General features: G+C 37.0%; 1 protein-coding gene and 1 non-coding gene across 2 annotated transcripts in view; both read left to right on the top strand.

The window, feature by feature from the left end:
• The first annotated feature begins 1,160 nt into the window (after positions 1–1,160).
• The window catches only part of LOC105922701 (C-type lectin domain family 10 member A), a 512,726-nt gene continuing 491,632 nt past the window's right edge, over positions 1,161–22,254 (top strand). Inside the window, exons 1-6 of the mRNA XM_036135412.1 lie at positions 1,161–1,262; positions 4,843–4,902; positions 5,113–5,235; positions 8,688–9,005; positions 9,098–9,261; positions 9,374–9,486. Coding sequence (XP_035991305.1) covers positions 1,196–1,262; positions 4,843–4,902; positions 5,113–5,235; positions 8,688–9,005; positions 9,098–9,261; positions 9,374–9,486 — 845 coding nt within the window. The 5' untranslated portion in view covers positions 1,161–1,195. The remainder of the gene's footprint in view (positions 1,263–4,842; positions 4,903–5,112; positions 5,236–8,687; positions 9,006–9,097; positions 9,262–9,373; positions 9,487–22,254) is intronic.
• LOC105921063 lies at positions 19,309–19,802 on the top strand. Its single transcript, XR_004930752.1, has 3 exons — positions 19,309–19,359; positions 19,458–19,621; positions 19,721–19,802. It is a non-coding gene; the product is annotated as an uncharacterized LOC105921063 (transcript).

Here is a 22,254-nt window from a genome sequence, read left to right as displayed (position 1 = left end):
ATATAAATGTGTATAAGTATATGAAGGCTCTGGGTGTACCATAAGTGTATGTATATACAGGCTATAAATGTACCTTTCAGTATAAATATATACAGGCTATGAATGTACAATCTGTAAACAGGTTATGAATATGAAAGGTTATAAACGGACTTTAGCAAATAATGAGAATATGAAGAGTATTTAATAATAGGGGTACATTATCAATACAAAGTAGATTATCTATACAGTATTTACCACCTCCTCTCCTCCAGATGTCCCAGGCAGAAGAAGATGGGCAGACTTTGTCTGTGTGGCTCGCAGGGCATGGCTGGCAGTACCAGCCCCGTGGGCCCTGTTCTCCAGAGCAGATCCAGGTAGAGGGAAAATGGTGAAGACTGAGAGTCCTGAGGGAGCAAGTTATATAGCATGGAACCCTGCTGAGAGGGGAGCACATCTGTGTCTGTGAGGGTCCCAAACTCCTGTTGCTTCCAATCCTATCTCATTTTATTTTCTCATTATGGCTCATTGGCACTACAGTGGACACAGCAAACAACCACTTCATAGTCCCCTGGCTAGCTAACGAGTGCTTATGCTCACGGCACTCCAGAAGTGAGCAGTTGAGAAGATCTTTTGTTCCCAGGGAAATGAAACCTTTCAATGTTCTCTGATAGTAAATCTGTCCATCTGCCTAATCCGGGTAAACAATTGGTGCTTCTGCTTTTTGTAATTTTTTTCTGTTAAGAAAACTCTATTCCACTAAACAAAGCACTAGAATAAAGTAACACACACACTTTGATAAGCCATTTAATTGATGTCTACTAGAGTAAACTTTTCAGAGTAATGGGTTCAGCTGTATTTGTTAACCACCATTTTTAAAGTGTTGAGACAGTTTCACCAAACAGGAACATAATGTACAACTTAACGTTCTACTAGGAAAGCTAAAAACACATAAATTAGAAATTAGAACATATCCAATTAAATAATTATTCTTTGATAAGATTAAAAAAGAAATAAAACAATCACTAAAGCAAAAAAAGTGGGTCAAAGTTTTCTCAGATCCAATCATTGACACAAACAAAAAAGCAGAAGTATGCACATCAAGAGTCATAAAAAGGCAGACCTGCCACAGAGGAAACATGCTCTTCTTCCTAATAAATGTGAACTCAGAGGGTATTTACTCCTCCAGTCACATCAAATTAAACAAAAGGCTACAGAGATGGCAGAGGATGAAGTTAACTATGCGTCAATAGTTATCAAAACTAAGAAACAGCCTCAATCAGAAGGTAAGTTTCTATTTCTCTGCAGGAATGAAGGATATTCTACAACAACTCTACTCAGTCTGCATCTCTGATTATCTGATATGCTGTTGAGTTTTTTCTGTTGGTGTCTTTAAGGGTAAAAGTGGCTACTGTATAAAAAGTAAATCAAAGATTTTACACAATAAGGATTATGGAAAACTGAATTGCACAGATAGTCATGATTATATTTGTGTTCCCAAGAGCTTTTCTGTTCATCATTAAATACTCTACCAGTCACTGTAGAGTGCTCTTACTATTTACTGGCATATATGGGAAAAGGGTTATAATTTCAATCAAACATTTAATTTGAGGGAATTTATTCAGTGAGAGAAATAAATTGTAAAGATTTGTAATGATTTCCAAGTATTTGTTTTTTATTTTATTTTTTATTTTACAAATTCACACAACTAATTATAGAAATGTAGTCATGACTTCCGGTTTCCCTGAGGCAGGGCTCTTTACAAACCATTTTTGCCCTTGCTTCCACATAAAATATGTATTTCTATTTTTATAATCTTTTGAATAAAAGATAGCTTGTCAAGTTTTAAATTACTTATTGTATAATTGTTTCTTTTAATTTTGTAACAAAACCCATCTCTCTATTTTTTTATGTTTCACAAGGAAAACATCAAGCCCTTCAAAAGTGAGAATGGAAAAAAAAAAGTTCTGACCACAAAGTAAATTGTTTGTCGATTACTGTGCTTTTTTTACCATTGGTGGTATTTTATTGTATTTTTGGAAATACTCCTTTAAAACAAATGAAAACTCCTATAATTAGCCTCTTTGCTACACTTGTATGTAAAAACACTCCTCATGTTATACAATTTTCAGCCAATGTTATTAAGACTAACTACAGGACACAAAGAGCCAAAGGTTAACTTTGACTGAAATTTATGTTCTTAATCATAAATTTATTTTATATACGAATGCAGTTGGATGGCTCTGATATATTGGTCAGTTCGTGTCAATAAACTGAAACGTTTGTAATCTCCTGCTTCCCGTACAGTATGTGATCCCAGTTCAGCATTTTATGTGTGTGTATTGATTGCTTGCGCTTTTTTACACAACGTGAGCGTTGGAATCCAAAGTCAAATTCCTTGTTTGTACCCATAAACAGGGGAAATAATGTTGATTCCAATTCTGATTGTAAATGAATGTCCAGTCTTTAATCGATGATGTTATTACAAGCAAGGACAGAGCAAGAGAGGGAGCACAAAGGAGAAATGGACCCCCCCCCCCCCCCCACACACACACACACACACACACACACACACACACACACACATGTCACAATACCAAGTCACTCCTGTACAGTAGTTAGCCCCAGTGTTGCCAGATATTGAGAGACAAAAGTGACCGGCTCTATAAAAAACAAGCGAACAAGCAACCTATCAAACCACAGTGCATTATTTGTACTCAATGTTCCTAAAACAGTCCTCTGTTCATTTGATGTCAGAAGGGGTGGGGGGTTGGTGATAGGAGTATGTCGAGGGGAGGACTGATATTTGGACATTTCAGCTGGTTTAGGCTGTCTGTAACGCAGCAGAGCGACCGGGTCTTGCTATAACCCATGTTTATTGTTGCTTATTTTACAGGCCAAATAAGCAACTTCACGGTCAGAAACAAGCCAAAAAACAAACAACCCGACATTCACAGAATGATCATGACATTTGACGAAAAAAAAGAATAGGTTTCTTATAATGAGTGGACTTGGCAAATAGAAAGAATAGATAAATTTGGGGAAGAAGAAGAAGATGGTTTTGTGGGACCAAAAATAAAGGAAGAGGAGAAAAGATTAATAACAAGACTAAGATTTGAGCAAACAGGACTTAATTATACACTTTTCGAAATGAGCTTCATCATCCCCAGCCACTGTGGGGAGAAAGAAACAGAAGAACTTGTAATATTGGCATATCTGAAATATAAGCATGAAAGATGTTTTAGGCAAAAATTTAAAATTTTTAAATTAAAGTTTTGGCTTCGCGTCGGACAGTTCATGCCTCCATGTCATCCATTATTTTCCTTCAATGGACACCTCGTCGGACATTATCCCTTACGTGAGGCATAGAGAATGTGAAGTCAGGAAAAGGGTGGTAGAAAATGACCAATTTAAACAATCAATAATGTCAGCAGAGGCAGTAAAGAGGGTTAAAAAAGAATGAAAATTTGAGAACTTATCATAAACCAACATTTGAGAGGCGCCATAGGGAAAGGGGTGATGCACACCTAACAAGCTTACTTTGTTTATGGCTTATGTGATCAATTACACTGATCATGTTAAACATAAAACCAAGAAAATTTAAATAATAGTAAGAGGAGCAGAAAAACCCTTAGCAAAAAGTAATTTATTCAAGTGTACTACAAGTAAACTTATATTATACTTAAGTATACCTAAGTAGGCAGTGTACTTGAATTTTAACTTTTATAAAGTATATTTCATATACTTAACAATAGTATAGTGAAGTACACTTAACTTATAGTGAAACATATAAACAGAAGTCTAAGACTAAGTGCATTAATACTAAGACTTAAAGTGTAACTCACCCCATACCAGAGCCTTACTCCACCCAATGTCATACTTCATGCTGAAATGAAAGATCTTTCATAGGAACATACTAAAAAACATGAAGCGGATGGAAAGCCGGGTGAACCAAGTAATAGTATGAATTGATTATTTTACAGGGAATGCAATAAGTATTGTAGCAAATGGACAGGAGTTTAAAGGATTTATTAAGCATTTTCAAGAGAAACCAGACTTCAGGAAACCACACAGGATTTTATTATTAAAGGTTATGTTAGCTTACAGAGAAACAGAGCAGAGGGTAACAAAGTGGGATGTATAACATCTATTAAACAAGGAATGCAATACCAATTATTACTGACATGTACTGACTTAGAATGTATAATAGTTGAAGTTTGGACTGAAGATGGAAAAATTTATTATTTTTTCTAAACAGGGCTGCAACATTTTTTTTACCCTCTTTGAGGTCTTGTGAATACTAAACATGACTTAGTGGAGTAATTTAAGTAGAGACCTAAAGAGGATTAAGTTATGTTTTCCTCTTTATTGTGCTGTAAATGTGATTTAATGGTCTGGGCTTTAAATAAAGGGAGATTTTAGATTTTTTTTACCCTTCTAAAAAGTAACATGGGTATAATTAAAAAATTCTTTTGGCTGGTGTAGTACCTCATTTTAAAGAGGTGCTTTATTTTATTTTCATGATGATCTAAGTTGGTTATTCATGTTTTCCTATCTGGATCTGGTTTGATAACCTCGTCAGTTATGAAACCCAGGCACCCATCCATTCTAGTGCACACCCTTATAGAGAGGTGGTTAGAGAATTGTTTGAGAAACAAATTCATGCTTACAATCTGTTGACCCTCCTGGGATAGCATTGCCCCCCCCCCCACCCCCCACAATAAGAAAAGTCTAGCTCTACCACTGATTATAAGACACAATCATATATTTACTATTATAATTAACATATGTCTTTGCATTACCTATGTTGGAATGTGTTTTAAAACACGAAATGCTTTTAACCTCACTGATATTCTGACCTTGCAGCTAAAAATGAGAATGAGACTGTGTATAATGAAGTGAAGGTGAACAAAGAACCAGCTCAGGGTAAGTAAAACAGATCACAGGATCTTACAATCTAACATGTAAAAAAAAAAAAAAATCACATCTAAATTAGCAGCCAAATATTTTTGTGGCTAAAGCTTCAAATTATCTACCTCATCAAACTGATGAGTCTGAATTTGACAGAATGCAGCTGAAGCAGGTTTTACTGCAGTTACATTTTGTCCCAATAAAACTTGAGTATTTTCTGATTAGTCTCTGCAGGACTTCCATCAGACAACAAAGCAGAAAGATGTCGCTGGTATCAGAAGTTGGCTTGTGGCTTTGGGATTCTCTGTGTGATTTTGGTGTTGGCCATCATTGGAGTCTGTGTTCACTGTAAGTATGTGAAATACCAAGATCAGGGATGAGGGTTCTTCTGTTAGGACAATCAGAAGCTCAGATAACGTACTGACCACAAAAATATTGTGCAAATGCAGCTTACAGGTTCTGAAGACATGAGTTCCCTGAGCTTCATTAGCTAAACATTCAATAGTGAGGCTTAGAAGAGTTTTAAGGTAAATCTTTAGTTTAAAAATGTAATAACAATAATAAATTATTTTAAAATCTTTTTTTTTTTACTTTGGTCACATTATTGAGAACAAAAAAGAGAGATGTTAAAATAAATTTCAGTTGGCCATTTCCACTGAGAAAAAGGAACATTGAAATGTTTATAATTTAAATGTAAAAAATGTCCGATGGACATTAGACCTTGAGATATCTTTAAAAATCTAACTGAATTAGGACTGTAGTCTGTTGCTTTTGTTAAAAACTTTTGTTTTCAACATGGATTGTAACTTCCAAGTTGACAAGCGAAAAGACAGAGGCGCAAAAAGCTGTGTGATATACTTGATAACTCTGGTTTGACTCAACATATTAAGCAAGCAATGCAAAATCAAGGACACACTTAGGGCTTGATCATCAGCAAGTGTTAATATTTCCAACATCTCTGTAATTGATGTCGCCCTGTCGGATCATTCCTCTGTTATCTTTGAAAATACAATCTCCGTCGACTCATTTAGCAAAACAGATATAACAAAACATTCCAACAACAGCTGAAACCTTAAATCAAATATATTCCTCCACCTCATTTCAATGCTATAACAGAATAGTTAGTAGATCGTTCCATTCTAAGATTGTAGACATTGTCGATTACATTGCTTCCATTGAAGTAAAGGTTTTCTCTGATAGGAAGAAACCTCCATGGAGAAATATCCCATCAGTGAGATCTGAGACAAAACTTTGTCATAGGGCTGAATGGCATAAAACTCAACTTCACGTTTATTATAAAATCTACAAAGAGAAAGGCTTCAAAACTATCAGTCATCACTGAAACATATAAGGCACGAGTATTATTAATGATTTGTATCATCAGTATTATTAATGGTTTATGATCTCAGAGAAAAAAGATTCTCTTGCATTTTTCAGTTTTAAGTTATATCTGTAAAGTCTCTCTTTATAGATGTCATTGTGAACCTGGAGTTTCATCTTTCTCCACCTGCGTTCAGCTTTTCGACACTCCCTTTTTTCATTTCTAACTTTCTTAAAGTTTTGTACTAGTTAATTTAGTGAGTTACATGACAGAGTAAGTATGACTAAAAGTTTCCGTGACATTGTCCTTACAGATGTGTTTTCTTATGTCCCTTTGGTTAAATGAGTAATTGGTCATTATGCTTACAAAGGTAAAATAAATGTAATCAGATAGGGCAACATCAGTTACATTGACTTTGGAAATGTTTAGACCCTTAGTGAGGATCAAGTGTAAAATATGTCCCCGTTTGTGTGTTAGCTGTTTAACATTTTGAGTTAAACCAAAGTTTCTAAATGTGTCACACAGTTCTTTTGCTCCTCTGTCTTTAGGGATGTCAGTGTGAGAGTTGAAGTCTCCCACAATCATTAAACAGTCATAATCAACACAAATCACAGATTGGAGGTCATTAAGATATTTTAAGAAGTTAGGAGGCCTGCAAACATTGAGAAACATAGTTTGTACCGGCCTCTTTACCTGGAGAGCCAAATATTCAAAAGAGTAAATTTTCCCAGAAACACATTTTTACACTTCAGTGAATCAGAGAACAGTCATTTTTGTAGTCATTTTCTCTGCATTTGTTATGTTTGGGCATGACATTGGTACAGGATTTGGTGTGATCGTGCAGAGTAACCCTCAAGACGCCACTGGTCTTTATGTGTCCTTGAAGGTTCAGGTCTGAGTCTATCACTACACCCAGATTTTAGACCTGATCACTAGTTTGTAGTTATAACTGAAGCTGCATGCTGACCCTAGTTCGTTGCTCTTTAGGTCCAAAGATAACTTCAGTTTTGTTTCTGTTCAGCTGGAGAAGGTTTTGGCACATCCATACATTGATTTGTTCTAAGCATCCATTCAGTGAATGGATGGGTTTAGAGTCACCTGGTGACATCGTAATGGAGAGCTGAGTATCATCTGCATAGTTACGGTGACTAATCATTGTTGTTATAACCTCAGCTAGTAGGAGCAAATATATATTGAATAGAAGGGGTCCCAGGTTTGAACCTTGGGGTTCAATCCTGGGACCCCTTCCAGGGACATGTAACTGTTGTCCACTCTGATGAGAAGGTACTTACTGACACAGACGTTCAGAGAGTCTGACCCAGCTCTCCAGTCACTTTAATAATTTATCATGGTCAACGGTGTCAAATGCTGTGCTGAGGTCCAAAGCACTGTGATTCTTCCACTATGTGGATGTAATTTAACATTTTGATGAGGGCAGTATCAATACTGTAGTGAGCATGGAAACTGGACTAAAAAATGTCAAAGCGGTTATAGAGCAAGTCAGCTTTCTTATCATCTGAAGAACATTTCCAGGATTGAAGGACTGATCAGACATCTTCAGCTGATCCAGAACGCTGCTGCTCGTGTTCTCACCAAAACCAGGAAGACAGAGCGGATCACCCCAGTTCTAAAGTCCTTACACTGGCACCCTGTAGCTCAGAAAATAGACTTTAAAATATTTCTGTTTATAAATCACTGAACGGCTAAACTTAACCTCCAGCCCAGAAAAAAAGTGAGGACCAAAAAAACTCCTCACATTACCTCAAAAGCCTGAATTTAAGACAGACAGAGGACTGCTGGATATTGACTCACCAGAGGTTGGCAATGATCTGGCACTCTGGAGTGGACTGAAACAGGTATAAGTAGAGGAATAAACAAGTGACTGGAATTGAAAAATAATTAACTGCAACAGGTGGAAGTGATCTAAAGCAGGGTGGTGACTGGAAGTGGAACAAACTGATTGGCTAGTGACTGGTGACGGGAGTGACAGGCAAACAGATTGTGTAACTGCTGGTGGCTGAATAGTGACAGCGTAAACATAAAAGTCTTCATAAGTCCAAAACCAAAAAGAACCATAACTATGACAAGAAGCAAACATGGAGAAGCAGCATTTAGTTCCTATGCTCCACAAATCTGGAACAAACTTCCAGAAAACTGCAAATCAGCAGAAACACTGAGTTCCTTTAAATCAAGACTGAAAACCTCCTGTTCAGAGCTGCTTTCAGACACAATAACAGGAACACTGACCACCATAGTTGATGTGTATTAATGTTTTCACTTCATACAATTTAATGTTTGTTACCGATCTAACAACCAGTTTCAATGTGTTTTTAATGTTTTGATGTTTTCACAATGTAAAAACCTTTGAAGTGCCTTGCTGCTGAAATGTGCTATACAAATATATTTGTCTTGACTTGTTAGAATTATTTACATTTATCCATAACTGCTATATGGTATTTAACACTTTGAATTTTTGTAGTTGTACCTCCTCACAAGATTGATGAGCAGGAGCTGAAACAGCTGAAAGCCAACCAGACGTTGCTCCTGGATGAAATTTACAACCTGACAGACCTCAACAACAAACTCAGCTCAGATTTCAACATCCAGGTCCACAACATGACACAAGAAAAAGAAAACCTGACAAGAGAACTTGATGAAGGGAAGAATAAAATCCAGGAGCTGCAGACAGAGAAGAAAATCCTCACAGAACAAATAGAAACTATGGAGAAAACTTGGAATGAGCAGAACGTCAGTCGAGCTCAGTGGAGCGTTGATGAATATTGTCCTAAAGAAAACAGTATGTTCTATTCTAGTTGTGTTAAAATATTACCCTTAATAATATTTATGTTGGTCAGTCCAAATGTTTATTAGTTGTTTCTGTTGTTTCAGAGAGAAAGTGTAGTTCTTGTCAGAAAGACTGGACTCCCTCTCAGTCCAGCTGCTATGCATTTAATAATGCTGAACCTCGGGATCAGAAAACCTGGAAAGAAGCACGAGAAGACTGCAGAGTAAAGAGTTCAGATCTGACTGTTGTTGGTGATGAAGAAGAAAAGGTAAAGACAGAGCTGTGGAACTGTTTATGTGAACTAACAGTAGATTTTCTCTAAAAACTGTAGATCATGTAAGTGAAGTAAATATGTAATCATTTTATCTCATTCTCCACAGAAGTTTATTAAAGACAATAGTTGGGTTAATAACAACATTAAAGGATACTGGATTGGCCTCAGAGCTGAAGGAGGGAAATGGAAATGGATCGATGGAAGTGATCTGACCAATCAGTGAGAGACACATTATTTCTTAAACTTTGTAGAAAACAAATCTATCAGCCTTGATCTAACAGATGTTTTTCCTTAGAGACTGGATAGAGCAGCAGCCTGTTGATGGTCAGTGTGTAACTTCTCTCCAGGGCAGAGGATGGAAATCAGTGAGCTGTGATGGAACAAATGCATGGATCTGTGAGAAGAAGGCTTTATCTGTTTAGACATGAGATATTCAGACTGAGAGAAGTTAAGCGGACAGCCTTAAATACAGATGAATAAAATGTTGGGTGTCGTTGCCCATGGAAAAGTAAACTTTTAAGAAAAATGACTGTGATTATATGCATTCTGATAGCATTTCTAGGATATTATTTTAATAGTCTTTGTTCAGGTAAGGTAGACTATGTTTCATTCCTTAATTTTGTTGAAGGTTTACTCAGAAAGAAGTGAGGAAGTGATGTTTTCTATGTACCGCAATCACAGTGCAACTCAGTGACATCAATCTTTCCCCGCCCAGTGTTGCAGAACGGGTAAAAAAAACAGCCATCCGACAGGGCCGTGTGCCAATTCACAAGAACGCGAGTACCGACTTACGTTCTCGTCAAGTCCGTTCCTGGCAAGAACACAGGAAGTACGGACTAGGTGAGAACGGGAGCAGGCAGAACGTATCTCTGTACTTGTGACATCAGCACATGCACAGCTCGTCTGGACCTGCATTTCACCTCCTGTTATTAGTAGTCTTTAGATGATAATAAATTACTATAAATTACTTATATTGATCATAAAATGAAATAATTGTATGACCAATGTATTCATTGTTGAATGTGAGAGGTAATATTCTTTAGCCTTTTTTTAACATACAAAACTATTTATACACTATACCATATTTTATTGAAAACATTTTTAAAACAATAATATTTATAACATCTAAAAAAGCCCCCCAAAAAAATCTCTAAAATTACAAAATTGTGGCTATAAAACCAGAATCAAGCTGCGGCCCCGGTGCATTCTGGGAAGGCAGTCAGTCTGAAGAACGCACAAGTCTTCTCTGATGCATACTCGATAAAGAGGGCAGGGTGAGAACAACATCCGGGGATTTGGTTCGTTCTCAGTCTGCTGTTCTTGGCAATTGGAACAGTGCTTGGGTTGATGACAAGTCATGACTACATGAGAACGCTCAAGTACGCATATTGAGAAACGGCCTCTGCGTTTGCCCACTTAGCAAAAATCAGAGATGTTCTCCCGGTTTTCATTAGAGAAATCTGGTCACCCGTTAACGTTGATGCTGCTATTTCATCAGTGTTGTCCAATCTACAGAATATAAATTATTTAAAAGAACTCTAGAGAACGGCTTTAAAGGCTTTTGTTAGTGGAAATGATGGTTTTGGTTTCAATGTTGGTTTCGATGTTGGTTTCGATGTTGGTTTTGATGTGAACGTTTGAAGTACCATGTCAGTAAAGATGACGGAGTCAAGTGGTTTATCCAATCATAAGCAAGAATTTTCAATACGGCTCCTTCTTCTGAAATACATCTCCAATGGAGCGATCCCAGATGGATGTGAGGACCTCTGCGGAGCGAAATCCATCTGGCGAGAGTCAGGTTACTAGTGAGCCTGTCTCTGCCATCATCTGGTCAGCTTGTCTCTACCATCATCACCTGGTCAGCCTTTGCCTGTCATCACCAGCTGGTTCTACTTTCATTTGTCTGTCTTGTTGATCATCACACCCTTCAATAAAATTTTTAAAAACTAAACACACTGTGTCTGGCTTAATATCTTGTTCCCAGAGTACGATTTGTTGAACAAAAGTATAAAACCATTTTCATGTCAAACATGACGCATTTTTTTGTCATAATTGACACATGCTACATAATAACCTCCTGAAGCCTCCCAAAACATATGTGATAGCAGACTATAAGCAATCCATGAGAACGGCCATTATTAACTGAACCAGAAGCCTGGAAGTGGAGAACTACACAAAGATATTATTGTCCCAGTTTCTTTATTTTTGAGGGATCATTTCTCTGCATAATGCAAAAGTAGAGAGAAGGTTAAGATTAACAATATTTATTCCATAATAGACCAAAATAATAGCAACAAAATAAGTACACAATATGAATAATACAGAGAATCAGTTTACATCCAGCGTTGACCACAACTAAGCCGTCTCTAGGAGAGCAGACGATGTGTGGCACAAAACATCAGACTCCACCTCTTTTTATGCTCTAAGCTTCATCCTGCGAGGATATTTCACTTTGTGTGTGTGTTAGCTTTATCTATATGTATCTGGACACAGCTTAACATTCAGTTTTCAACTGGTTTCCTCAAGGGAAATGGACTGCAGCTAAGTGCATGCAAAGCAAAAACAGATACTCCTTTCAAATAAGGCAACAGCAATTCTTCCTACATCCTAAAGAAATACAGAGTGTACAATCATGTCTCATTACTTTAGTAGAGGCTAAAAGTATAAAATCCATCTATAACAAAGGTGAATGTGAACACATCTTCCCATAATACCGCAAGCAGTCGTCATTTTTTGTTGTAATACAGAGGCTACTTCTACTCATTACAAATGAATGTGTTTAGTATGTATACACACTGGTACTTTTCCTACACACTGACAGAGATTTTAGCCTGCTAATAGCTCCTGCTGGTTGTCATATTACCCAGAAAAGGAGACCACAAGCCCAGATGTTTTAATTCCGCTTAGAAAAAGCCGTATAAACGTAGCTTACCTGCACAGACACTGCAGCCACTGGAAATTCAATTGCTGGCTCCAAACCACCGACAAAATATAGAGAGCAAATATATTGTAGGTCTCTTTGATCAGATTTTCTAAAATAACGTTGTCCAGCTTACAGGCTCATATCCAACAATGAAATTCTTGGCATTCCTTGGAAGTTTAGGAAAATTAATGGAAATAAAACTTCCTTCATATGGTCATGATCATCATTTTGCGAATCATTCCAGCAAACACCAGTGCAGCAGTGTTTTGTTGTTACCATAATATGTCTGTTAAGGCAATATTCAGGACAGATCTGTTCACTATTAGACTTGTACAGGTAAACTACAAGCAGGTCCAGAGTGTGTCATTGATTGTGCATTCCTTGTTTGATATGTTGAGTCAAACCAAAGTTATCAAGTATCACAGCTTTTTTGCGTCTCTGTCTTTTGGCTTGACAACATGGAAGTTGAAATCTCCCGCAATTATTAAACAGCCATAATCAATGCATATAACAGACAAACGCTTATTAAAGTCACTGAAGGTTTCTTTCACATTTTAGGGTTTTGTAAATAGTTAATGTCAGTTTGTTTATGGCCTTTTATCTCAATTCCCAAATATTCAAAGGAGTCAAATTTTCCAAGGACAACAGTTTAGTAAATCATGAAATATTGTAGCATCCTCTACGCCCTTCTTATGTTTTCTATTTTCACTTAAAAAATGGAAGTGTTGATTCAATTAGTACAGGTGATTCATTTTTGTCATCCAACCATGTTTCTGTTAGGAACATAACATCAATATTTTGTTCAGTGATGAAGTCATGAACCAGAACACCTTTTGCTTATAATGACCTTATATTTAGCACGGCTTGTCTAAGTGACCTGGTGGTAGACAGATATGCGGAGTGGAAGTGATCCTGAGAAATCCGACCCAGGTGGTTCTTTTGAAGCTTTTTGACTACTCAGAAGAGTAGTACCTAGCAAAACATGGAGGTCCATTTTCTCACTAAAGTAATTCCAGGTGATGAAACTTCTGAACTGTCCTGGACTTGAGGAGACACGTCCTCTGATAAGCTCTGTGGTTTGCCTGTCGATGCTGATGGGGTAGAAGGGGGAGCCGAGGTGGGTGGGAGAGAGGGCTCCCTCCTCTCTCTCAGCTCCATTTCCAGCTTGAGCTCTGGGAGATCGCAGCTTATCAGTTTGTTTTGGAAAAGTGTGCATCTGCTGGCTTTGTGCTTGTCCTACAATCTTTGCTGGGACAATGACGTCAGTGTTTTCCTTGTCCTGTGTTTGAAGAAATGACCTGTTGCTAACAGCACTGAAAATATTGGCAGTGAATTTTTTTTCCCCATCTTAATTTAGGCCTACTCAATTTCTTCTGAAAAGATGATATCACTCCCACAAAATCTTACGATTGTCATTCTTTAATAAGCCATTTGTTAATCGTAATCAATCTGCTGTTATTTTCATCACTACATCACCAGCTTGTGGTATTGGTCCACTGATAAACATCTTCATTTTCAGACTTCTGACTGTGCTAAGAAGATGAATAAAGTAATTTTTCCGAATTTCTGATTTTTGCTTGGCATGTTCATTAGCTCCAGTATGTATGGTAAGATTCTCAAGCAGCCAAACTTAGGACTGCAGTATTGTTGTTAGTTTGCAGTTTTACCCAAAACTATGACAACCTTAACCAGGAAACCATGTTCCAGATTCTGTGAGCGGTGATTAAAACTCAAGTGGATCAAGTCTGTGAAGTCCAAAAACAAGGAAGTAAAGCAAGAACTGTGCTCATATGAAATTAAATGGGGACGTATGAGTCAGTTTCTTTACAAGATAAAAATCTGCTAAAGTCAGCTAGTTATAAATTTCTCACTATTTGAAAGGTTTGTTATGAATACAATGTTTGCAGTTTACATTTGTCCAAGGCTTGTTGCTTCGCATGTTTGCTCAATCAAATTAGAAATATGTTCTTTGTAACATCTGGTCACAAATTTGCTCCTCATTCTCAGATTATTTTGAATATCCAAAAGTATAAACTGAATTCAAAAAATCAACATAAAGATTTTTGTATTTCCATAACGTTGCCTTACACTCTGGTGACAAAGCATCCAAACTGTTACCTTTGATCTATTACAAAATATCCATTAGTTAATTAAATTCTTTATGAATGAGCATATTCAATCTCTGAATAAGTAGATAAAGGAACATAACTAAAATATTTGTGTGGATTCATGAAGGCTTACAATAACTAATCCACTGTGTCATGATAATTTACATAAACATTAGCGGCAGAGCTGGTTTGATTATTTTGTGCTGATGTAACGTCCAACGCCTAAGTTCCCTTGCAGTACTTATGTTTTGTCAAGCACACAAGTTATTTGCATAGCCTTGTTTTAATTTTTAGTACTTCCCATAGCAAATAAACAAACTATTTATGGTCTGAACTCTTTTCCAGACACATCATCAATGCAAATGACTTTCCCAACCAAAAGCAGAAGTTTAAAACTGAAGAGCAGTGAGACAGAGCGGCAATAAGGAAGATCACAGCTTTTCTTTAATGATGCTCAGCTGCAGTGGAGCGTTTGTAAACAAGCTATAAAACGGAGTTTATTGCCATGGCAGAGGAGAAGGATGACGTTACTTATGCTTCTGTTGTTTTCAAAAATGAGAAGCAATTACAAACGGAAGGTGAGTGAGCTTTTTATATACATACATAGATTTACTAAATTACTAATTTGACCTATAGGCAGGGTAATATTTCTTTATACTGTATATGTCTGCTAGTTTTCTTGATAATGCCTTGTTTAGGATATAGAAAACACAGAACTATGATTATAACACTATAAAATGAATATTTTTGTCTTAAATGCTAGACTGCTAAAACAATTTTATAGTTTGATAATTGTTTGCTGAAGAGTTTTATTGTCAAGTTTCAAACTACTACATGATAAAAAAAAAAAGCTTCAGTTGTTTCAATTAAATGTTTAGTTTGTTGTTTACAGCTGAAGCTAACATTTAAGAGAAATAAGTTATAAAGCCTGGATAGATACCTATGGGTTGAATTTTTTGGGTGTGGTGGCCTAGTGGTCAGAGCAGAACACTTGCATCCTGGAGAGGCTGCAACTTCCCACAGATTGCCACTTTGGGTCCCTGAGCAATACCCAGAGTGCTCTTCTTGCGCCACACAGTGGTTGCCAACTGCTCTGTAAAATATTGAGTAAAGTGCAGAGGGCAAATTTCATTGGAAAGTACGTTACAATTAACCTTGCCTGCAAGCTGAATTCAATTCAATTCAGTGCTGCTTGTGTTTTAATTTCATACTGTGACTGGCTAAAACCAACCTTTGGTAAGTGGGCACTAGGTGTCCCTTTGTCCAATCAGCTCAAAAGGGTCTGCTGAATATTCTGCCTTTCCCCAAATGGTTTTGACAGGAACAGTCCCAGATTGATAATGTGAAGAATGGAGAGTGCTACACATAATCAATCTGGCTGGTGAGGTTAGGTTGCAATGATTAATAAAGATAAGAATCATCATTAAATCCAATTTACTAAATAGTAATTCTAAAATGTTAGTCTTTCAGATTTTGTCTTTGTGCTTTCTGCTTTTGTGCAACTGCAATTTCCTAATACTACTGAGAATGTGTAATGACTGTATTTCCGTGAATCCAGTGAAAAATAAACTTACAGCATCTGATGAGACATGTCAACTGCAAGAAAGTATTATCATCTTAATGGTCTCCTGAGATAGAAAACCTTTGACCAATCTGTCTGGAGGATTTGATAGAACTGACTTTTTAATGAGGCTTGAGAAGACGTGTTGTGATTTGGTGCTATATAAACAAATTGAATTGAACTGAATATGTTGGCAAGATACTGTGTCATAAAGGTTTTTAAATCTAAATGTTTCACATTTGTTACACACAAGCTTACATATTATGAAATTAACTTTATTTTTCAGTTCATAAGAAGGAAGAGAAGACGGTGTATGATGAAGTGAAGGTCAACAGCGAAGCAACTACAAAAACTGACACAAAGAGTAAGTTGGGAAACATTTAAAAAACAACAACAGTATTACTGAAAATTGTAATACTTTTAGGGTTAGGTAGATTAACAGCTATATCTATGTAGATTAATTTGAATTTTACATTGCAAATGGAAACAAAAAGGCTAAAAGAAAACGCCATACTTGTTTACACAGTTCAGAAACATTCCATACGTATTACATATTTCATCAAGCTCTACCCAGAAATCTCTTTACAAGAGCTTGAACTTCTGTTGTTGTAATCTGTACTTCCCCTATGATGAAAAAGGAACATCCCACTTTTTCAGTAACCATCTTGAGAACATATACCCATGAGTCTTTAAGTTAACTGGTTTTATATCCCTGTGATGGACTGGGAACCTGTCCAGGGTGTACCACACCCCCCACCCAGTGACCGCTAGAGATAGGCACCAGCCACCTGCGACCCTGCATGAATAAGCAGGTTTGAGAAAATGTATGGATGGTTTCATTCTGAAGAACGTAATAATAAAAACGTTTAAGTTCGGTTTGGGTTAATTTTACAATTCATCTTTAACCTTTAAATCTTCCAGCTAAAAAGGAGGAGGAGCTTGTGTATGATGAACTGAAGGGATACAGTGAAAAAAATGAACACATGCTTGACATAAATGGTAAGTTGTGATGACAGTCTGCTGCTTTAAAAATCTGACCAGAAGTTGGAGTTAGTTTGAATGCATTTTTTTGTTGATGACTATGAAATATTCATTACAAATAAACACAATAATAAATGTAAAGAAAGCGGTTATAAAGTCATGTATTTACTTTCTGTTTGGTCTCCGCAGTACTGTTGCCTGATAAGAAAGAGGAAGGCAGAATTCGATGGTTTCAACAGCTAGCCTGGTGCTTTGGGACTCTGTTTTTCAGTTTGCTGTTGGTAGTCATTGCAGTTTGTATTTATTGTAAGTATAAGTACACAAGCATGAACCAATTTGGTGGTGGTTAGCACTGATGCCACACAGCAAAGAGGTGTTCAGTACAGTTCCCTCTATTTCTGTGTGGAATTTGCATGCTCTATCTAAATGCCCTTGTTTAATTTAATACGTTTATTTGCTCATTAACAATGAAAACCTTAAGCCTTAAGGTGCTGTCCTCATCCCTCTTATTCTGTCTTTTGGTGTGACTGTTCGCTGGACAGATCGATTTTTGCCACTAGTGCTGCAAATAACTTTGGTTTTGTCTTGTTTTTCTTTCCCAAAGAATGTGCTTCTGAGACTGATGTCTCTCATCTTCCTCTTGACAACAGCCCATAGATTCTCTATAGAGTTCATGTCAGTAGGGTTTGATGACCAAACAAGCACAGTGCCAATGAGGTCAGTGAGCCAGCTTTTGGTAGTTTTGGCAGTGTGGGCAGTTGCCAAGTCCTGCTGGGAAATTAATTGAATTGCTTTAATTTTCCTCCTTCAGGAAATTTAATTTCAGTACAGCCCATCAAGAGAATGACAAACATGAGTAGACGGGAGACTGCTACATTAGTTCCATTGTCTCTCTGAGAATTTGATCAATGCAAGAAAAAACCTCAGCCCAAAAAGCAAACATTTAGATAACATTATAAGGAGACACATTTCAGGTGTGAGGGTTTTGGGTGGGTGGGGGCATCCAAGTCCAGCACCCCAAGTGAGCACCACATACGCACACATCCAACCTAGGTTTCTGTCTCGGGGGGGAAAAAAACAAAACGGGCACAGCGGAGGCGGTTAAGCACAGGGGGGGTGTATTTATCACCATGTTCGTGTGTGTATGTGTATGTGTGTGCTTCAATGTGGGCCCATTACTCTCCTGCCACCCCCCTCCAGCCATAGTCTCAGGTGGAATATTATCAGCAGTTCAAGAAGGGCCCTGTTCAAGTTCACAGGTGTCCTGCGCATGGGTATACTACAGCTTCTTTAGTAACAACCTTCTATTGTGGAGAGTGTCCGTGACGGTCTTCTGGACATCTGTCATCTCAGTCTTCCCCATGATTTTGTCGCCTACTGACCCAGACTAGGAGACCATTTAGAGGCTCAGGAAATGTTTGCAGATGTTGAGTTAATAAGCTGACTAGGGTGACACACAATGAGTTTATCTTACTTTACTCTTTACAATATTCAAATTTCTGAGACACTGAACATTGGTTTTTCATCGTCTCTAAGCTATATTTATCAAAATTGCCATAATTAGAGGCTTAAAATATATCACTCTGTGTGTAATGAATCTATATTAAACTAGAATGAGTTTGACTGTTTTGAAATAATTAAAAAAAAATGTTTCATGAAGTTCTATTTCTTAGAAATGTACCTGAAAATTATAGAGTTGGGTTGAACCTGTGGTCAGATTTGGTCTGTTGGTGGTCTTTGGGGCAGATGGAGTACTTTTTATGGGAAAGAGGAATAGCACCAACACCTGTTTGATCATGTGTTTTTGTTAAAGTTTGAATCACTCAAGTTATATTGAATGATCCTAATTTTAACAAGAGTGTCTGTGTCGCTACCAAGGGCTTTTGAAACTGTTGTTACTTTATGATTAAACTAATCATTGTTTAAGTACCACATTTTTGTGCTGAGGTTGGAAAGTACCAGCAGATGGAATCAAACATTGTCAAAAAATCTTTTTGACAGAAATAATTTGTCTGAGAATACAACTGATATAGAGCTGACAGTAAATAGTGCTCAGATGTGACGATGTTCTGAAATCAAACTGAGAAAACCTTGTGCTGCATAACCACTATCTTAATATTCAATAAGAAACTGCTGTTTTTAATTTGCAGTTGGATTCTTTTATAAGGAGAGCTGGCAACTGGATCAGCTGAGTACCAACCAAACTACTCTGCTGGGGGAAAATTACGACCTGAAAAAGCTCAACAACAAACTCACTTTAGACTTTGAAAACCTGAGGAAGGAACACATCAACCTGACCATTCAGTCTGACAGCCTCTTGGAAGCATTCACTGTCTCAGAAAGTAGGATCGCGAACCTGACAGCTGAAAAACAGAACCTCACAACACAAAACCAGAAACTGGAGTCAGAGAAGCAAAACCTTACAGAGCAAATACATAACCTGGAGACAAGATGGAATGAGCAGAACATCAGCCGTGCTCAGTGGAGCATTGATGCATACTGTCCCAACAACAATACCAGTATGTTCAGATCGTATTGTTAAAAAAAAAAAAAAAAAATGAAGTAGCAATGTCATGATGAAGGACTCGTGTTTACCAGTCGGACTTTGCCGTTTTAGATCGCACATGCCAACGTTGTCAGGACGGATGGGTTTCTTACCAGTCCAGCTGCTATTCAGTAAACAACGCCCAGAGTACCAATAGGATAAACTGGCAAGAAGCTCAAGAAGACTGCAGAAGAAGCAATTCAGATCTGGTGGTTGTTTTAGATGAAAGTGAAAAGGTAATGAGAGACCCCAAGAATGATCCATACTTTCTCACAGTAGGATTAAACCGCAAGAGTTTGAGATGAATAGCCCTTTTCTCTGTGTGTGTTTTTTAGAGTTTCGTCAGTGAACACAGTTGGGGCAGTTCAGGGAATCAAGGGTACTGGATTGGCCTGAAAGCAGAAGACGGCAAATGGAAGTGGGTTAATGGAAGTGAGCTGATTAACAAGTAAGAGACACATATTTAATATATCACACAATTATAGAAATAATTCTTCTTTACATTTTAATATTATATTCTCCACAGCAGGAACTGGATTCAGACCAGAGTGCGAAATATGGGGGGGTCCGGGGGGGCTCGACCCCCCCCGATTAACCCATGAGACCCCCTGAATGCCTCAAAAGCAAAATTTAAAGGGGGTCCTAAATTGTGTCAAAAAAATTTAAAATCCAATATTTTTTGTCACTAATGGTCACTAAAATGTTTTTAAGCTCAACATGTCCAGTATTCAATTCAATTTTTTTTTTCACAAATATGTTCTGTTTTTTGCCAAGTGGAACCAGCCAATCCTGTTTGCGTATGCAAATTAGCCATGTGCGCGCGCAAAACAGAAGAAAGACGTAACATTGACAACAATTAATACTAAAAATGTTTAATTTTTAGTATTAGGGACTGATCATATCTGTTGTGCCTGTGCACTTTATCTGTTTCACTGTTGGTGAATGAGAAACATCCTCTCGAATCCTTTTATGTCTGGTGAATGTGAAGAATTGACATTAAAGCTGACTTTTGTTTTGACATTATAATGGTATAGGCCTACTACATATTGAGAAAATTTAGATCTGTATTGCGCAACAATCAGGAGATGAGGACCACCCCCCCCCCCCCCCCCCCCCCCCAAACATTGACAGGTATTTCGCACACTGATTCAGACAAATGCAAATGACGGTCAATGTGTTATTTCTGTTATACAAGATGGATGGAAATCAGTGCAGTGCAAAGAAGCCCAACAGTGGATCTGTGAAAAGAAGGCGTTGTCTATTTAAACCTGAAAATCAAGAAAAGAATAAGGCTTAAAAGTAACCCAATGTATGTTATATTTAACATTCTGTTATTTGAAAACCTCTGAAAATGTATCAGTTCGTTTTCTTTTAAAGTGTCCTTTGGCAATAACTTTAAATATGTTTTTGTCTTGCTCTAATAGTTATTGCAGTTTTGGCGTTTGCACATTGATACTGCTGATTGGCCGCTAGAGGGGGCTACTTGTCTGTTAGTTGAAAGTGAAGTTGACAGTTTCCTTTTGCTGGACAAAAATAAATTTATGTTTTCATAAATGTGCCTGAATAAAATGCTAAAACTTTGTTATCAGTCAGTTTCCAGTTTGTTGGGTTGAGGTTTGTTGGAGTTATCAACATGAAAGTTAAGTTTCTTAAGTTTAAAACTAAAATAACGTTCATATGTGGTTTTAAAGTCTAGTCAGAAATAATCATCAAAGTAATATAAAGTGCCATGCAAAACTCATCATAATGTTTCAGATTTTCTCACGTCTGGTCAAGTTACAACCACAAACTTCAATGCATTTAATTTGGATTTTATGTGACAAAAACATAGTATCCTATGAAAGGAAAATAATCCATCCATCCATTTTCCGAACCGCTTAATCCCTCATGGGGTCGCGGGAGTTGCTGGTGCCTATCTCCAGCGTTCACTGGGCAAGAAGGAAAATAATCCATACATTTAAAAAATTCTAGAAAAAAATAAATTTAATAAATAAATATAAAATCTGAACAGTGTGACATACATTCATATTCAGACCCCTTTACTCTAATACTCCCAATAAAAGTTGAAGTAACCAGTTACTTCCATATTTTGCATAATTTGAGCCTCATAATGTGTGTAGTTTAATGTCTGTTTAACAAACTATAATATGACTTTATTATAAAATGTACATGATATCCACAACTTATATTGTACATTGCAACTCAAAGAGTGTGTTTCGAAGAGAAGAAGGATTGGGGATTATTATTAAGAAAGTGTCATCTTAAATTTATCTCATGGGCAATCTTTTAAAATAATTAAATAATAAATTATTCTGCTTTCAGAGCTTTGACAAGCAGATAAATATTTATTTATTTATTTTTTAGGATTTTCTAACCAAGGATTGAATATATACCTATCAGCCATACAATTATGACCAAAGATAAACTAAGTGGCATTGTCTGTTTAGTCTCTGTAAAAATATCCTGTAAGAAAATCCAAAGATCTTGTTCCCTAACTTAATAATTTTGCTTATCAAACTCACCATCCACTCATTTTCACACCATCAATTCCTAAACAGGAAGAGCAAGAAAAATAAGAATCACAGAACATGACACAAATGTTCCCTGGATCTTTCTACTTCCAGAATACCAACCTGATGAGAAATAAAATATCTATTTGAAGTAAACCTAGTTCACATTCAGAGGCCACAGATCCTTTTCAGTGTTCCATGTGGATGTTTGGTCTGATCTGAGATAGATTTGGGTTAAATTAGGTGGTCCCATTCTTCAGGCTGATCAGTTTACGCAACAACAAAAAACACATTCTCATAGCATATTTTAATGAAAAACAAACTGTAACATTTTCAACTTAAAAGAAAAAATGGCTGCT

This window comes from Fundulus heteroclitus, chromosome 3 (genome assembly GCF_011125445.2).
Source record: "Fundulus heteroclitus isolate FHET01 chromosome 3, MU-UCD_Fhet_4.1, whole genome shotgun sequence".
NCBI lineage: Eukaryota > Metazoa > Chordata > Actinopteri > Cyprinodontiformes > Fundulidae > Fundulus > Fundulus heteroclitus.
Note: the sequence above shows the minus strand (reverse complement) of the source record. Positions and strands in the feature narration are given on the sequence as shown.